This window comes from Sphaerodactylus townsendi, linkage group LG02 (genome assembly GCF_021028975.2).
Source record: "Sphaerodactylus townsendi isolate TG3544 linkage group LG02, MPM_Stown_v2.3, whole genome shotgun sequence".
Lineage (NCBI taxonomy): Eukaryota > Metazoa > Chordata > Lepidosauria > Squamata > Sphaerodactylidae > Sphaerodactylus > Sphaerodactylus townsendi.
Genome location: NC_059426.1, coordinates 37,403,349 through 37,421,130, shown reverse-complemented (window position 1 = coordinate 37,421,130; position 17,782 = coordinate 37,403,349). Strand labels below are relative to the sequence as shown.

The following is a 17,782-nucleotide window of genomic DNA, read 5'->3' as shown; positions in this document are numbered from 1 at the left end:
GAATATCTGGACAATGTTGTAACTGTATATACAGGAAAATAGATTATTATCTTCATCCAGTTCAGATTACATTGTTACATGTGACAACTTGTGCCAGAATATGGCTAGGAATCCATACCGTGTTTCCCCCAAAATAAGACAGTGTCTTATATTAATTTTTGCTCCCAAAGGTGCGCTATCTCTTATTTTCAGGGGATGTCTTATATTTCCGCTTCACAGCTGCATGCTTTGGTGTTCTGTTCAACGGGCATGCTTCCAAACAAAAACTTTGCTAAGTCTTACTTTCAGTGGATGTTTTATATTTAGCACTTCAGCAAAACCTCTACTATTTTCAGGGGATGTCTTATTTTTGGGGAAACAGGGTATATATGGCTAGGAATCCACATCCAAATCCATATATAGCTGAACACAATTAAGTGCAGATGGACAATAACTTGGATGCCTCCATTAATGACTACTGATGGAAAGATTTCCATTAGTACCTCCTCTCTCCTACTACAGCCCTAAGTGCCTCCTCAAATGCCACTTCTGAGGGACAGGAGAAAACCCCACCCCCACCACCCCAAACAGTATGAGGGCATGATTCTGAGGTATGCTGCAGAAGGAAGGAAATGACAAAATCAGTTTCCCTTATTTTAGTGGAAATGTTAGAGGGGAATCAGCGTGGTGTCTGGATTTGCCTTTGTGGTTCCTGATGAGACCCACGTGTGGAAAATGCTTCCATGTACCAACCATCTTCTCTTCATTGGGGTATTTAAGTATGTTGAAATGCAAACCATCAGAACAATACTAGCCGTCTGTTTAAAAAAAACCCCAAAGTTTATCTTTCAGAAAAAGGAGAAGGTCCTTGTTTTGACTCTAGGCCTGCTAGGATGTGTCAACAAGAATTAACAAAAAAATTGTCACAAAGGACAAAAGAAAATAGACGGTGGCAGATAGACAGTGGCAGAGAAGGGAGACGACTTCAGGGACACGTGTTCTGTATGGCAATCATTTGTTGGCTTAGTTTCCACATCACTTAAGTGCAGCTGCGTAATTACAGATAAGTGAAGGTCAGTGTTTATAGTTAGGACTGCTAGCATGTGTATGACTGTTTTCATTTTCTACAAAAGCTGAATTAATTTCCGCGAGGGAACAAAATAGTACTGTCCTAATTTTCTGACTATGCTTATCAGAATTTTCTGAATCACCTTTATGGTGATTACATTAGGACATTAGTAACTGAGTTCAGAAAAACATCTGTGAGAGGCGCATATCTACTGGCAGGGAGGTTGGGGAGAGTAGCTGAATGTGTATGCAGTAGATTTACCTCTGCTGTACATACCATATTCTAATTATTTACCTGTCTGAGGATCCACCTTCATGTTTGGTTGCTAAGGACCAAATATCTCCGTTAAAGAACGCCCCCCTCCAATGTTACTTCTGATATCTGCCCAGATTGTTATACTAAAATAATGCCCCCCTATAAGCTTAGGTGATTTGCTAACAGGTCATTCATGGACTCTCCCAGCCTGTCATTTCAAGCTGCCATTTTGCTGAAGTAATCCCTGCCAATATTAACTCCAGTGCTTCACTCTGCAATCCAGAGAAGGTCCCTGTAAGATCAAGAAGTGTTCTATTATAAGGTTAACAATCTTCCCTAACAGTGTCACCCAGAGATCAGCCCACTATGCAGATTTATGCTTGTCAGGTCTTTATTGATAGAACTTTTTGACAGCAAAAACAAAACAACAAAAACCTCAACTCCCCACCAAAGCAAAGCTTGTAAGAAACCTATAAATGAGGGAATCATTCCTATGACTACCTCATTACCTTCTCCGCTTTCCATGCCTTCAACAAAAATACCCCCACACTGTGGCAGAATCCAGTATCGACGTCTGTAACGATCCTGGCCGAACATCATTGAGCGTAAAGAATGAGATGCCTCAAATAACTTCCTCCTGTATTGGTTCTGTTGCTGTTTGATTAGAAAGAAATGCACCATTATAATGTATTCTATTGCTCTTCCCCCCACAATTCTGTCTTCATTATTTAGCGACCAGTTAGATTGGTGGATTCTGCACGGTAGGAATATAACAGGTTGATGAAGAGGAATATCCCGGTTTAGGAAAGTATTTCATACTGGTCCCTTCCCCAAAGTGGGATCGGTCCGTTATATTTTCCTCAACCTGGGTTTTTCGAAAATTGCCAAAATCGTGATGTTTTTGCAAAATCCCAACCTGCTGCTGAGGGAATGGCATAGGTGCCCAACTGCTTTACTTTTCCCATCCCACTGCCCGCTCTCCCGCCTTACATCATGTAAGTTTTGTTTCTTCTGAACTGCTGACTGGTGCGATAGACCTCCTTTTCTAAAATGTCCCCCACGCATGTTTTCTCCTCATAGTAGCAACTGTAAGTGCCTCATAGTAGCAACTGTAAGTGCCATTTCACCCAAATGTGTACAGCAAAGGATTAACAACAAAAGGGGGGGGGGGTTCGGCAATGGCCCTGTTTCCTTTTCCTTTTTTGGGTGCTCAAAGAACGAAACTAAGCCCATCAGTGAGGGAAAACTGTGCCCTGGGCGCGCGTGTGTCCTGCCCCGCTGCCGCAGCATTGCCCGCCCCCTAGAACACCCGCCTGATGGCCTAGCCATGCTTCCGCTGCTGCTCTGCCCAAGGCGTCGCACCCCCACGCCCTGTAGGCACTATGCCACTGAAGCCCATTGACTTCAACAAACTTAGAAGGGTGTAACTCCGTTTAGGGCTGCACTGTCAATCAGATAATCTGATGTGAGGAAATCTATCATTTGGAAGAAATGCTGAACTCCTGAACTCCAATTATTTTTCACAGGTTCAGGTAAATGTGGCGCACACCAGCCTTCAGCTCCCTCTCCCTCTCCCCCTTGAAGCAAAAAAGTCAAAATGGCACAAGCATCTCTTTCCTTGTCCTTTCCCAGAAACTGAAGCTCTTGTTACTTTTGTTTGCTTCAATTGTAAATTTCATCTTCTGCAAGCAAGTCCCTTAAATTCGAGTGAATAAGGGCAGCTGCATCCAAGAGGCAAGGCAACCGGCCATACTGTCACCACCCCGCCACTCCTATAGAGGTTTCCCTGTGGCATAGGGAGGCTTACAAAGCCAAAAAAAGCCTTCCGATGCTGAGAAGTTCCCAAGGGGCTCAAAATAATTATGCCACCTTTTATGCTGGCTTAAATCGAGGCCCTGGCATAAGGTGGCAAAAAGATGAGAGGAAGCCGATTAACGTTGGCTCCTCCCCTGGTCATGGCCCTGGCCTACCCTGACTTCACTGGCGGTCGTGGCAGGGATGCTGGCATCGCGTCGCATTCCAATACTAGGGAGGGCTGTGGCAGTTTCGTATCAGTGGATTTGCCCCTCTGCTGAAGCAAGTGCCCTGGGTAGGGCAAATGCACTGGCACAGCCAAGCGCTGCTTCCATGGGCAGATCCACCCCTTTGGATAGGGTAGTAAAGCACCTATTTAAGAATGTTTTTTGGGAAAAATAATCTGCAAATTAAATTTATGCATGTCTAAATAAAGAGATTTAGATATAACAGTTGCAGCTTACCTTCGTGAGCTTGTCAATTTGTTTCTCTAGTTCCTCCACACTTGCTGCCTGGTCCCCATCATCCTACCGCCAATAAACAAAATGCAGTGGCTGTGTTATTCTCTACAGGTTAGTCAGGCTCCTTATAAACAGCTATCACATCTGTATGCCTTGTAACTTAATAAAGCGAAAGTCGTATATTCGTTGTGGAATCTTGGTCCCCAACTTATTTTTAATCTGTGCAATGCAAACCCAGGCCAAGGCAGCGGCTCTCCACTGGCTTAATACCCAGTCAGTTGCAAAGCAATACGATCAAATATATTCATATGACACAAACTGTTCTTATGGCCTAATCTAGTTGTTACTCTTAGGCTGCATATACCATTTTGCAGCCAGTTAATGAGTTAAATAAAGTTTAATCTATTAATCTGATAACATCTGATGTGTTGCAAGATGGCGTCCGGAACGGAGCTCAACAGCGGAGCTCCGTTGCAGTAGTTTTAATGTAGTTAATTCCTCCTCTTATTAAGTTAGCCTAGAAGTTAGGAGTTAGGATTTAGAAGTTAGGAACACCTACCAGGGACGTGACAGAGAGTGAGAGTTGTAAGAGCCGAGCGTGACGAGACGAGACGGGACGAGGCGACGGAATGCACCACCGTGTCTCCCTCGCATCGCGTTTGGTCCGCGTCTCTCCTCTCCCCTGCTGCTTTTCGCCAGCTGCTTCTCCGCGTTTATCCGCAACGACCTGGACTCCCTTGATGACCGGGTGCTTGATGCTGGTGCCGGACTGGTTTAGTGGCACTGAGGGCTGGATATTAACAACTGACAAGGCATGCCTGGCCGCAGCGACGAAGCTTTCAAAGCAGCCGCTGGAACCGTGCTGAAGAACCTCTGGCCGGCAAGCCCCATAATTGATCTCGGGGCTTTGGCGGCCCTATTTCTATCGACAGCTTTGGTGGCTTGGTGGACGTTAGCGGCTTGGCCCGTTGCGGCAGCGCTGGCACCCGATACCGGACCAGTTTGGTGGTGGTACCATCAGGGGTCGGTGGCAGAGACCCCGCCCACCTTTCTAGCCGGACCCGGACTTTGCTGGAAGTGCGACGGGGGGCTTGGAAACAAAGCAGTGAGCCGGCTCACGACGCCTGCGCCAGAGCCTGTGATAAGAGGCACTTTCGGCCGGCAAGCCCGAAAATCGATCTCGAGGCTGTGGCGGCCTTGTTTGCGGGGCGGCGGCCTTGTTAATTACGGCCGCGGAAGCAGTGTCGCGATCGGCGGAGAGGCGCTGCAGAGGAGCTGGAGGACCGGCCGTCTGCGTAGCGAGCGACGAGGACAGTCCCTAGGGTTGAGGGGACTATTAGGAATTAGAAACTCCCGGATACCTGACAGCACTGTCCGGCCTGGATTTGAGGAGCCGGTGGTGAGAGAGCCGGGCGAGCCTTATTCCAGGGGACGGGCTCCAGCTCGGAGCGGCGTGAGCAAGATCTAAGTGGGGTGCCCAGTGGCAGGGGCTCCTGCGCGCTGCCCGTTTGTCTGGGATTGTGTTGCCAGTACCTTTAGATTCCCTGCTACCTCGGCGATCCGGGTGGCAGTAGCGTTGTCTGCCAATTAGCACTCTCTCTCACCCCATGATTAAATGCCAGCTGATCAGTGAGATACACCTAGCTGATAGCTGGTTTGTTTTGATTTAGCCCACGATTGTATTTTTGTTATTGCTAGGATTAGTGGAGATTAGCTATATATATAGGTTTGATTAGGCACGGTTGTTGCTTGTAGCCTCCAGCCTGTATGTGGTATTAACTTAACGTAGCTAGATTAGTATTAGTTTGGTAGTAGGTTGGGCCTACCTAGTGGGAGTATTGTTTAGTGAGGCTATAGGTTCTGAGGAAAACGGCTGAGCAATGGGGGCACCTATCTTGGGGCAGGGGATCCCGGTGCTGATGGGGCGGGGTAGATATAGCGGTAGGCGGCTGACCATATGATAGAAGAGCGAATCCAGATATGGTTTTGCTACCGTTAAGCCTTCTGACCTCGACCTATCCCAAGGGACGATGGTGGCGAGGTTCAGGGTTACTCTGCTTCGTCGCTGGTGTTGATCAACGCCAGGTCCATCAACAATAAAACCGCTGTACTCCGAGATTATCTCGGAGCTCAGCAGATGGACCTGGCCTGCATCACGCAGCGAAACCTGGAGCGCGAGGGTGAAACCGTCGCCTTAGGCGAAGTCGCGCCACCCGGGTTCGCGTGTCTCCATCAGCCACGAACACAGGGCGGAGGTGTGGCGATGTTCATCCGGTGATTCTATTCCCTTCAGGGCGGCCCCCGTCCCGCAGATCCCCGGAATGGCGTCTGTCGGCCTAGAGTGGTTGGCTGCGGAGAGGATGGCGGTCCTCCTGGTGTACCGGTCGCCTACGCACCGGGGGATAGCCTGCTGCGGCTGCTGGAGGTGGTGGCGGACTGGGCATTGCGGTTCCCCAGACTTATTGTTCTGGGGACTTCAATGTCCATGTTGACACCGCCTCATGTACAGTGGCCAGCGGACCTAGTGTCATCCATGGCGGCGCTGGGCCTCTCCTTGGTAAGTTCTGGCCCCACTCATGAGGCCGGTCACACGCTGGATTTGGTCTTCCGGTTTGGGGGTTAATATGGTCATACCCTCTATGGATAGAGTGCCATGGTCCGACCATTATGCCCTGAGGGTTCAGATGGACTTGCCGCGCCAACCCCGTCTAGGCGAGGGGCAGATTTATGCCCACCCGCGGAGACTTATGGATCCAATTGGTTTCCTGAATGCTCTATGGGACCCTGAACCCGCCGGCACACTCGATGAGCAGGTGGAGGACTGGAACTCCCGGCTCTCCGATGCCATCGAGACTGTTGCCCCCTGGCGTCCTCTTCGCCTCGTGTTCGGCAGGCCCCTGGTATACCGAGGAGCTGCGCCAGATGAAACGGGTGCTTAGACGACTAGAGCGAGTGTGGCGGAAATCTCGACGGAGCGGCGTGAACATCTTATAGACGTTTATGAAGGCCTATGAGATGGCAATGAAGGAGGCGAAGAGGGCCTTCTTCTCCTCCTCTCTTTAGCGTCTGCTAGCTCTCGCCGGCACAATTATTTCATTATAATTCGGTCTTTGACCTCCTTATCGGAAGGGTCTACAAATCATCGATTGGCAGTTAGCTGTGAGGCATTTATGAGCTTTTTTGCAGATAAAGTCGCCGCCCGCCAGGACCTTCCCGCCACATTATCTACAATTAGTGAACTGGAGGCACCCTTGCTGTCTTCGGGCCCAAGTTTGGCCCAGTTCTCCTGCTCTCCGAGCCGCTGTTGACAGGGCCTTGGCTGCTGTTAGACCTACTACCTGTCCTCTGGATCCGTGCCCTCCTGGCTTATAAAAGCTTGCCGGGCGGAGCTACGACCCCATCTGTTGAATAGCATCAATGGCTCCTTGAGCAAGGGGTCTTTCGGATGGGTTGAAGGAGGCAGTGGTCCACTCTTAAAAGACCATCGTTAGATCCAGGTGATCTGGCCAATTACGCCCGTCGAATCTTTCGTTTGTGGTGAATGTTATTGAGAAAGTGATGTTGGAGCAGCTTCAGGGTTTCCTGGATGACGCATCGACCTTCGATCCCTTCCAGTCCGGCTTCCGTGCTGGGCATGGACGGAGACATCTTGTCGCCATCACAGATACACTCGGTATCCAGCTTGACCGAGGCGGATCGGGCGCTGCTGGTTTTGTTAGATCTTACCGCAGCGTTTGATATGGTCGACCATGACCTTTTGACCCACCGTCTGGCCGCTTCGGGGTTAGGGGCATTGTCCTTCAGTGGATTGCCTCGTTCCTCCGGGACCGGAGTCAGCAAGTGTGGTGCGGGGATGAAGCCTCCAGGAAGTGCCCGCTTCAGTGCGGAGTACCTCAGGGAGCGCTGCTATCCCCGCTATTATTTAACATCTATATGCGACCACTTGCTCAGCTGGTGCGGAGCTTTGGGCTGATCTGTCATCAATATGCTGATGACACTCAGCTCATTCTGTTGATGGAGGGGGGAGCGGTTGCCGCCCCGGCGGCTCTCCAGCATTGTTTGGAGGCGGTAGCTGGTTGGTTGCAGCAGAGCAGGTTGCAACTGAATCCATCGAAGACGGAGATCCTCTGGCTAGGCCGCAGGGGTGAGGTTGGGATTTCCAGCCACAGGTGTGGGAGGGACTCTCATTGGCGCCGACCTCCTCTGTTCGCAGTCTGGGGGTCCACCTGGATTCGTCTCTTTCAATGGAGACCCAGGTGGCCCATATAACCCGGACTGCATTTTTCCATCTTCGTCAGGCCCGGCGGTTGGCTCCCTTCCTCTCCCAGGCGGATCTGGCCACTGTGATCCATGCAACGGTCACCTCCAGGCTGGACTATTGTACGCCGGCCTTCCCTTGCGTTTGATTCGGAAGTTAAAACTGGTCCAACATGCGGCAGCACGCCTTCTCACAGGAGGCGCCTTCAGAGAACACATCCAGCCTGTGTTGCGGCAGCTGCATTGGCTTCCGGTTGAATTCCGAATCATCTTCAAGGTGTGGGTGTTGACCTTTAAGGCTCTGGTACCTGGGGCCCTGTACCTTCCGGGGACCGCATCACCCCATAGGCCCCAATTCGGCCGCTGCGGTCGGCAGAGGCCAAGGTGCGGCTGGTCCGCGGCCCCTCGAGGATTCGGCGGGCCTCCACGCGGGCCAGGGCCTTTGCGGCACTGGCGCCCGGGTGGTGGAACGCCCTTCCTCCAGCTGTCCGGGCCCTGCGGGAGCTGGGTGAGTTCCGCAGGGCCTGTAAGACCGTGTTGTTCCACCGGCCCTTCGGAGTGTCCAGCTGCTAATATGGTGCCCCCACTGCTCTGTGCCGGGGGCGGTTACATCAGGGTCCCCTCATATGAGGGGCCCCACTGGCCCCCCCTCAGGGAGGTAGGTTTTAAATTGGGGCCAGACGCCTTCTATCTATTTATTATGTATTCTGGTTATTCGCTGTTTTTATGAGTTTTAAGCCATTTTATGAGATGGAGCCTATGTGTTTCTATTGTGTGATTGCTCCTGTTGTTCACCGCCCGGAGCCCTTCGGGGATCGGGCGGTATATAAATTGAAAAAATAAATAAATAAATAAAATAAAAAACATTTTCATAACATTTTCATACTCTTTGGCAAGTTTGAGTGTTTTTGTAAATAATAAGTAATGGAACCCGCCAGGCTATGCAAAGAAAATAAAATCTTAGAAATGCCATAGGTTATCGAGAACCATTTGTGAGTAGAAGCTGTTCAGTTCCCAGTTCTCTGTGATACACCTCTGAAGATGACAGCCACAGATGCAGGTGAAGCGTTAGGAACAAGATCTACCAGACCACAGCCATGCAGCCTGGAAAGCCCACAACAGCCAGTTGAGTCTGGCCAGTGGTAGGATTCAAATAATTTAACAACCAGTTCTGGTGGTGGGATTCAACTAATTTAACAACTGGTTGTTTACAAGCACAATTTTAACAACTGGTTCTACTGAAGTGGTGCGAACCTGCTGAATCCCACCACTGAGTCCGGCCATGAAAGCCTTCAACAATACATAAGTTATAGGATTTGTTTCCTAAAGAACTCAAGCAAGTTATACTTACCTTTAGCATGTTCACATGCTAATACTCTCTGGGTTAACTTAAATTAGAAGATTTTGTAAAACTATTACTCTAAATTGCAAATTTGATAGCCTCAGGCATATCTGTAGGGTAGTGAAATGGGGTGTCTTACAGATAACTTCCTTTCCAGATGTGTGGAAAAACAATTTGTGTATTTTTAAAAGAAGGAAACACACACACAAACACACACACAAATAGCTTGATGACAACTGAACCTACTTCTTGCCCTCCAGGACCTATAGAATGTCAATGGTAGTTGAATATCACAGAGGGTGGGAAATTAGTCCGTTGGAGCCCCAAAAACGTTAGTACCAAGGAACATTCACGTATTATGGGTGGGATTTGCCAGTTCTGCAACTCCTACTACTGGATGCCTCCTGTTGGGCATCCAACAGAAATTCAACCTAAACATATGACTAACCAATTGAAAAAGATATTAGAATCCCCCTACCTCATCTTCACAAATATCAGCTTTCTTTCCCTTTTTGTCATCCTTGTCCTCCTCGTCCTCGTCATCTTCATCTGCTTGATCATCACTATAGTAATCATCGTCGTCATCATAATCGCTGTCTCCTCCCTTCCGCCTCCTTTTTCGGCCCGGCGTGGGTGTACCCATTGAATGCTGTTCCTCTCCTAGATCACCTCCTCCTGAAACATCTCTTTTTCCTGTTTTCTTAGCATGAATTATTCTAAGCCTTTAAATACATGGTAGACAAATGGTATTACTGAATGTTTGCCATAATATACACAAAGATCCTCTGCTAGAGTTGCCAGCCCTGGAGTGGAAAATTCCTGGCGGTATGGGTATGACGCTTGAGAAGGGTGGAGTTTGGGGATAGGATGGAGCTCAGTGAGGAGATATCATAAAGTCCACATTCTGAAGGTGCCCTTTTCTCTAGGGCAGTGTTTCCCAACCTTTTCGAGGTCAGGGTACCCTTGACCTCACTCTTCATATCTCACGGTACCCCTGCCGCCACCCCCCACCTTCCCCTCCCAGGGTGAAGGGTAGCACTGGGGGTGGTGGTGGTGGCTGATGACCTTGTGGCAAGCCCTGCCCCATGGGCCAGCTCCATGTCCTTGCTGGCGCCGGTGGGAGACACCACAAAAGTGAGGGGGGGCGGTAGTGTTGCTGCAGTACCCCTGGGACATGCTCACGGCACCCCCAGGGTACCAGGGAACCCTGGTTAAGAATGGCTGCTCTAGGGGAACTGATTTCCATAGTCTGGAGATCAGTTGTAACATGAGAACTCTAGCCCCACCTATAGGCTGGTAACTGTATTCTCTGAACTTCATAGAAAACAATATCCTTCTGTTTTCCACTATTTGACAGACAAAATAGTGTTTTCCACTATTTAGCAATTGTATTGTATTGTATTATTCAATTTGTATACCGACTCCCCCCAAGGGCTCAGGGCGGTGAACAACAACAGCATAATAGTGAACGTCAATAATCATAACATCAAGCAGCAAAACATTAACAAACATGGCATCAATAAACACAGGTGAGGGAGGATTTCCATTTGAATTGTCTGCTACCTTGGTTTTGTTACCATTGCTCAGCATACAAGAACTGCCGTTTAGCTAACACTGATTTCTACTTAACGCAAATATTTATTAGATGAAAAAATTGGTTCCCTATGAATGTTCAAGTTTGTGCAGAGTTCCAGCTATTCAAAATATATGTACGGCAAATATTGGTACAAATCCTACTGAGCATAACTGAAGCACCATATAGAACTTCTTAAAGACAAAACAAGATTTCAGTAGCTATTCTGTAAAACTGAAGAAACAGCGATCCATCCATATTTCTCATTTTAGTCACTTTTGAACTCGCTATAACCTACTTTCCCCATTCACATTTTTAAAAAAAATTCAGTGTCTGCATCTAGAGGGAATGTTTGCATCTAGAGACATAAAAGATAAGAAAAGCAATTTACAAAGTTGACAATAAACTGAAACACACGACCCTGGAATATCCCAGTACAAATCTTTTCTTTGTATTCCTTTGTATAGGATATTTTATGGAGCATTATGGCAGGAGATGTTACAGCACTCTGAGCAGCCGATCCCTTAGTTTCATTTTTTTTAAATGAAACGAAAGAAACTTACATACCAGTAAGTACAGTTGTGGTAGCCCTTCCTCATCTCTTACCCTACAAAAGAAGATTCCATACAGCAGATGTTACAGCTCTACCTACCAGGAATCTAGCAGGCAAATATACTGAAACAACCTAGGAGGTATCTCAATAGCCAGGCTCAATGCCCCCTTTTTAAATAGTCTGACATACCAAACTCTGAAGAGGTATGAAAATGTATCTGGAAAAGGCCAAGATTTTGCAAGGAAGAAAAAGGAGGAAGGAAGAGTGCGAATCAGGATGGCAAAAGTGGAAAAATTACAATAAACCAATGCTGCTATGTAATTTTTCAATGTCTTATTCTCCCTTTCTTCTCCCATCTTACAAAACAGTATTCCATACAGCAAGCGGATAAGAGGCAGTGTAGCCACCGTCTTAAAAAAGCAGCCTTGGAAATTCTATGATTTTTAAAAAGAAACTGGATTTTAGAGAGCTCATCAGACAAAAAGGAATGAGGATGAGCAGGTATTCCTAGCTGATCTCTACTAGTAATCTGTGCCTCTGTCCTTCTAATACAAAAGATAAAAAGTTGTCGATTTTAAGACTTTCACTGACAAATAGCAAATAGCCAATAACTTGACAGAGAACATGGTAGAATAAAACTGAATCAAGTATAAAAGACTTTAAAATATGTTCATTGTGTCAAGAAAAAACCCGATGCACATGCCCCATTTCTAAATGTTTGTATCACCACTGTTGGTCACTGCAAAAATGGCCAAAGCACTATTGTGTGATCTTAGCAGCTGATCTTGGAACACTACATCCTAACAATTATGTGCTGGGGGGAAATCCTATGACTGGCTAGCTAGAAAGAAACTTTTACAGGAAAATTTAACTAGAACTGGACCCGATTTGGGGGGGGCGGGGAATCCTCCATAGCCAGGAATTTCTGTATCTTTGGAGTTTTCTTCACAGGGGGGATAAAAAGATCAATAAGCAAACATATGCACTCAAAACTCAATAAATACATTTTCAGAAATAAGGACCTGAAACACTCATGGTATAGTCCTAACCAGAGCTGGACCTTTCTACGTCCACAAAAGTCAGTGGGCTTGGAAGATTGTACCTCTCTTGAGAATGGCATGGCAACTCCCACTGACAACCATTAAGTGCTTTGCATTTGCTGCTATTAGGTTTTCCAGAACTATCCAGGTGTTTGTCTACAGCAGGCATCATAATACTAACACAAGACAGCCAATCACTTAACTAATTTCCTAAACAGTGCTGTAGGATACATATGAATTAAGGATTTTCCACAACCTTAGCAAAATAAGTGGCTGTCATACTAAAGCCATTGTGATAATGGGAGGTGTTTGAAAAAACTTATACTTCCTTGTAATATGTTCAAGCTAATTCTGGCTTACTGGATGATGTTGGAGTTCCTTCATAACCTCGTTATAAGTGGAAGCTCTTCCTGTTACCTGCCTTCCAAATGTGGGAGAAACTCTGTAGTGACTGTGGACTTGGCTCAGTCACTATTCTACCTCTGCAGTGTGGGTAGAACCAGAAGGCAATCACTTTGTTGCCTGGAGCTTCTTGGAGGAAAGGCAGGTTTTTAAAAAAATACCATCTAGCAAGTAATTAGTGAATGTTTGCAAGAGATACGCATAATGCATGCGCACACCTAGTGTGTAAACAGAAATAATTCTGGTTTTCCGATCAGTTGCTGTTGGCTTCTGTTATGGTGAAAGACCTACGGTAGTACTGTACAGATACCCTTTCTTTGCTGAAGTAAAAGCCAAGACAGCGTTTAGAGAAAGTTTTAGAAAAAGGAAGGTTGAAAAGTGCAAACGGAGCACCAGAAAATCTAGGACCTCATTAAGGCACATCTCGGAAGGGCAATGCTGCTTGAAGGCTTAGCAATGAAAGTGCTTCATGCAGCGCACCTGAAATGTAGAACACTTACTGACACACATAAAACTGGTGACCATGAGATAAACCAATTTCTGCGGCCCAGAAGAATTTCCTGTTGAGTAAGTAGGAGTCCTCAGCTAGTCAAAATGAAATTTATGAAAGGATGGTCAGGGAGAAAGTAATCAGGTTGATCAGACGTGAGGAGATGAGGAGGGGAAGCTGCGAGTAGTAACAAAGGAATTTAGAAAAGAGCAGGAATCCTGTTTTTTCAAAGCTGTTTGCCAACATCCTGAAAGACGAGCCAAGGGAAGAGCTTCAGAGAAAAAAAGAGGACAACAAAACCCAAAACCTAGTACTTACTTTTTTTGAAAGGACAGGAAAGAGCAAACAAGTACCTTCCTCTAGAGGCAGTGTCAAATTTTCATTAGCCTTTTGACAGAATGGGTTAAATATAGGAAGCTAAATAATATAAGGTGCCTCACAAATAAAGCCATTAACCCTGCATAATTTAGGAGCCAGTAGTGTTAATAGCATTGATAGGTTTCTCGCTGCAATTTCTTTTAATGGTGTTTTTATTTCTTCCTTCTCCCTCTTGTTGTTCTTTACTTCTTCCTTCTTTCTTCTAAGATACATTAAATGGGCGGAAGAAATAGGATTAGAAACATAAGTACATGAAACAAAGGGCCCAGCAAGGACTCCTTCCTTTAGACAAGAAAGAAAAATGATCTGAAGAGAAGGAAACAGAGCCTGATTATGCATACTACCTGGCTACGCATACCTCCTGTGATTCACAGTAATTTCAACTTAAATTTCTATGGTAGATAGATAGAGCCATTAAACTTGCTGTATGGAATTTTATTTTGTACAATGGAAAAAAACAGGGGATGTAAAATTATCATCATTAAAGACTTGACAATTTGCTCCAATGGCAAACTGATAAGATTTACCTCAGTAACCGAATTATTCCGCAGGTCTACCACAGGAAATATTCAATTTATACAGCAGAATAAGTTTAATTAGATATCTAAGCCATTTGCAAGTTCTGATCGTGATTACAGCACAAAAACCTGGACATGCAAAAAATCTCCTTTCAGAATGACTGCTAAAACAAGCAGGATAGTTCTAAGCAGGTCTGACTAACACCAATTATAACTTGACAGTTCCAGAAATATTCAAATAAAAATTGGTCTTTTTTCACGGCATTCAAAATGACTTCCATTCGCTTTGGATTTCTACTAATTTCATGTATCTTTAATGGGCTTTCAGCAGAAAGCAATGGGCCTTTTTAAAATTAATGTTCCACATTTACCAAAAAAAAGTGTTACTGTACTTATTTTTACACAGTCTGATTAATTTGCTGTCGAACCAATCTAGATAACAAATGTAAAATACTGAATCAGTTATAAGAAATATTACTTACTTTCGAAGTTTGCCTTCAACCATCCACTTATCTCTTCTTAAATTAGACATATAATCTATGTTTTTATCAATTTCACTGTAAAAGCAGAAAAAGCTCCAATGTTTAGGTCATTCCATTGAGCAATGTTGTCTAGAATGAAATGTCTGGAAGAGTACTTCTGTTTGCATATATGCCCAGTGCATATCATATACATGATAACATAAATTAAACTAAACGGGAACACGAGTACTTCACAGGGGTCTGTAAGGCAGAAACCCTTGGGAGAGTTACTGCTTGGGCATGACATCAAAGGAAAATATAAGCAGCCCATTACAGCAAGTTGAGATATTCAAGTGTATTTGTGATTAATTCCAGATGTACTGAGGTATAGTTTACTGAACAGGAAGCTGCCTGATACCGAAGCGGGCCATTGGTCCATCAGGGTCGTTATCGTCTATTCAGACTGGCAGTGGCTATCCAGGATATCCAGCTGATGCCTTTCACATCATCTTCTACCAATCCTTTGAGCCACAGATGCCAGGGATCGAACCTGAGAACTTCACTGACCCACAGTCCCTCCCATAGTTGTATATGTTTTTAACTTTTATAAGCGGCATTGTGTTTGGAAGAAGTGGGGTGAAAATGCTTAAACAAGATAAACAAAACATTTTGGAGGGATGGATTCTATGACTATCTCCCACTAAATAACAAATCTTGCTCCAAGGATGGAGTCTTTTCCTCACTGGAAGGGAGTCTTGGGAGCCAATCCCACAATGAATCAATTATTATTATTTTACAGTGGTCTGCATCTTCAGAAACAAAGAGCTAGATTCATGTCCAGTTGCGCCTTAGCAACCAACAAGGTATTTGGGATATAAGCTTCTGAGAATTAGGGCTTCCAGGGGAGCTTCGGCTGTCGACAGCTTATATCCCCAAAATCTTGTTGGTCTCTAGGATGCTACTGGACTCGAAGCTTGCTCTTCTGCAGACCCAAACAGCTACCTTATGATACTCTCAGCAACAAAATGTATATGTAGAGCCCTCCCGCCCTGCCCTGCCCCGCCCAAACTATAACATGTCTTACCTTATAACACTTTTGCTACATGCCAACTCGTTAATGAGGAAAGCAAGTATGGATGCTTTTTGAGCTGGCAGATGTGCCTGGAAAGCTTTGGTTTTCAAGCTTTCTGTGAGCTCAGTTTGCCCACAGTGGCCTTCCATGAAAATCTGCAGAATTTCAGACACATTGTCTCTGTTGATGCCAACATTCAGCAAATGGTCCCCAAGGATTGTTTTGGCCTAGGGAAAAGTCCTCTCGTAAATAGCAGCACATAAAATAGTGTCATATTGACAGATTAAATGTAACATGTATTTCTCTTTCACAGCAGGGGATGGGGCAGTGACGAAGGGAGGGGGAACTACGCCCAGGGCATGAACTCACTACGTGTGCCCTCCCCGCCCTGACACGCCCCACTCCTGCCCTGCACGTGATTGCAATTGCGGCGCCCAGGGCGAGCCGCCCCAGATGTCCCCATTGAAGCTACAACTCTGGGGTGGGGGAGTACCCCAAGTCATAAAACACAGACATCACCATTTGTTATCAAGCTGGAAATTCTGAAACAGCTTGCATCTTCTTTGGCTTTTAAAGTTCCTTGTTTTGACCTTTAGAAATAGTCTTGGGCAGGGGTAGGGAACCTGCGGCTCTCCAGATGTTCAGGAACTACAATTCCCATCAGCCCCTACCAGCATGGCCAATTGGCCATGCTGACAGAGGCTGATGGGAATTGTAGTTCCTGAACATCTGGAGAGCCGCAGGTTCCCTACCCCTGGTCTTGGGGGTACAGCACAAAAAGTGTTAAAAGGAAACATTTTTTGGTGGTGGTGAGGGAGTTGCCATCAGCAGTTTCCATCTAAGCAACTTACCTGACAAACTCAAGGCTATTTTATTAAAACAGATTTGAGGTTGCAGAGGGCTCGTGGGGGACAGAGGGTGTTGAGCGAAATGAGAAAATTCTACAGTGAGATCACAAACAAGTTCAAAGAGAAAAGACTAATGTTAGGTGCTAAGTTTGATGGTCTTAGAAAACTATTCATCCCTGCTGAAATCCGGAAAAGGAAGCCTTTCATGTTAACACTGGATTGGCTAATAAATCTATCATATGTGATCTGGCATGTCCAAGGCCATCCTACAAGGTAATGTTTCCTCAGTTATTCTATCTGGATCCTTTGTAATATATCAACCAAACATCAAATGAGGGAGAAAACTCAAAGGTGATCTGTGAAAATATCTTGGTTTATTGCTCTGCCCTGGATGGCCTAGACTAGCCCAATCTTGACAGACCTCAGTAGCTAAGCAGGGTTTGCCATGGTTAGTGCTCAGGATGGAAGACCATGACAGAATTCTGGGGTTGCTAGGCAAAGGTAGGAAATGACAAACCACCTCTGTTCATCTCTTGCATTGAAAACCCTGAGGGTGACAGTCTCTTTTCCCATCTATTTGACCAAATTCCCCTCCTTACTACAGAACCTTTCTCTGTTCATGTAGATCCCATAATCTGCAGTATGGCATTTAGTGTAGTCAAGAAGGACACCACCACCCCCTTCCAATCTTTTGTCACCAGCTAAAAAGCTGATTGGATCCATCCCATTATATCTAACATACAGCAAGTGTTCCTAGTAATAGAGGTCAAAATCAGACAATGGGTTTTTTAAAAAGTATTTAGACAGCACCATTGTTCTATGTACTTTGAAGGCTTTGAGGAGCATGTCTCAAAAGGCTGGGTTTATTTGTTTATGACATATCTTAGAGACTTCCTGAAAAAACTGTGCTCAAGGCTTACTGTGCTCAAGGCTTACTGCATAATATAAAATTACAAATAAACAAACCAGAGAATTATTTGGAAGGCTTATTATTCTGTGTGATCCACCACTTACTACACCGTGTGGACTTTATCCCCTTCAGGGATGGGGCGGTCTACAAATCCAAACAATAAATAAATAAATAAATATATTTTTTAGAGAGAGATGCAGACATCTGCCATCTAAAAGACTGGAATATTCCAAGACTACACATGAAATAAATATAATATTACAGCTTACAATTAACCTCAGTGCCCAGAAAGTAGGGTATCTATTTGCATATCCAATATATCCAGTCCTCTCATTTTTTTTATTGTTTCTACCATTAACATTTAACTAATTTTTTTGAAT

The 17,782-nt window shown here is 45.5% G+C and overlaps 1 protein-coding gene across 1 annotated transcript in view; it reads right to left on the bottom strand.

Moving 5' to 3' along the window:
* The window catches only part of BAZ2B (bromodomain adjacent to zinc finger domain 2B), a 259,702-nt gene that overhangs the window by 23,808 nt on the left and 218,112 nt on the right, over positions 1-17,782 (bottom strand). The window contains 5 exon segments of the mRNA XM_048486766.1: positions 1,813-1,957; positions 3,562-3,624; positions 9,636-9,879; positions 14,594-14,668; positions 15,657-15,871. Of these exon segments, the coding sequence (XP_048342723.1) occupies positions 1,813-1,957; positions 3,562-3,624; positions 9,636-9,879; positions 14,594-14,668; positions 15,657-15,871 (742 nt within the window).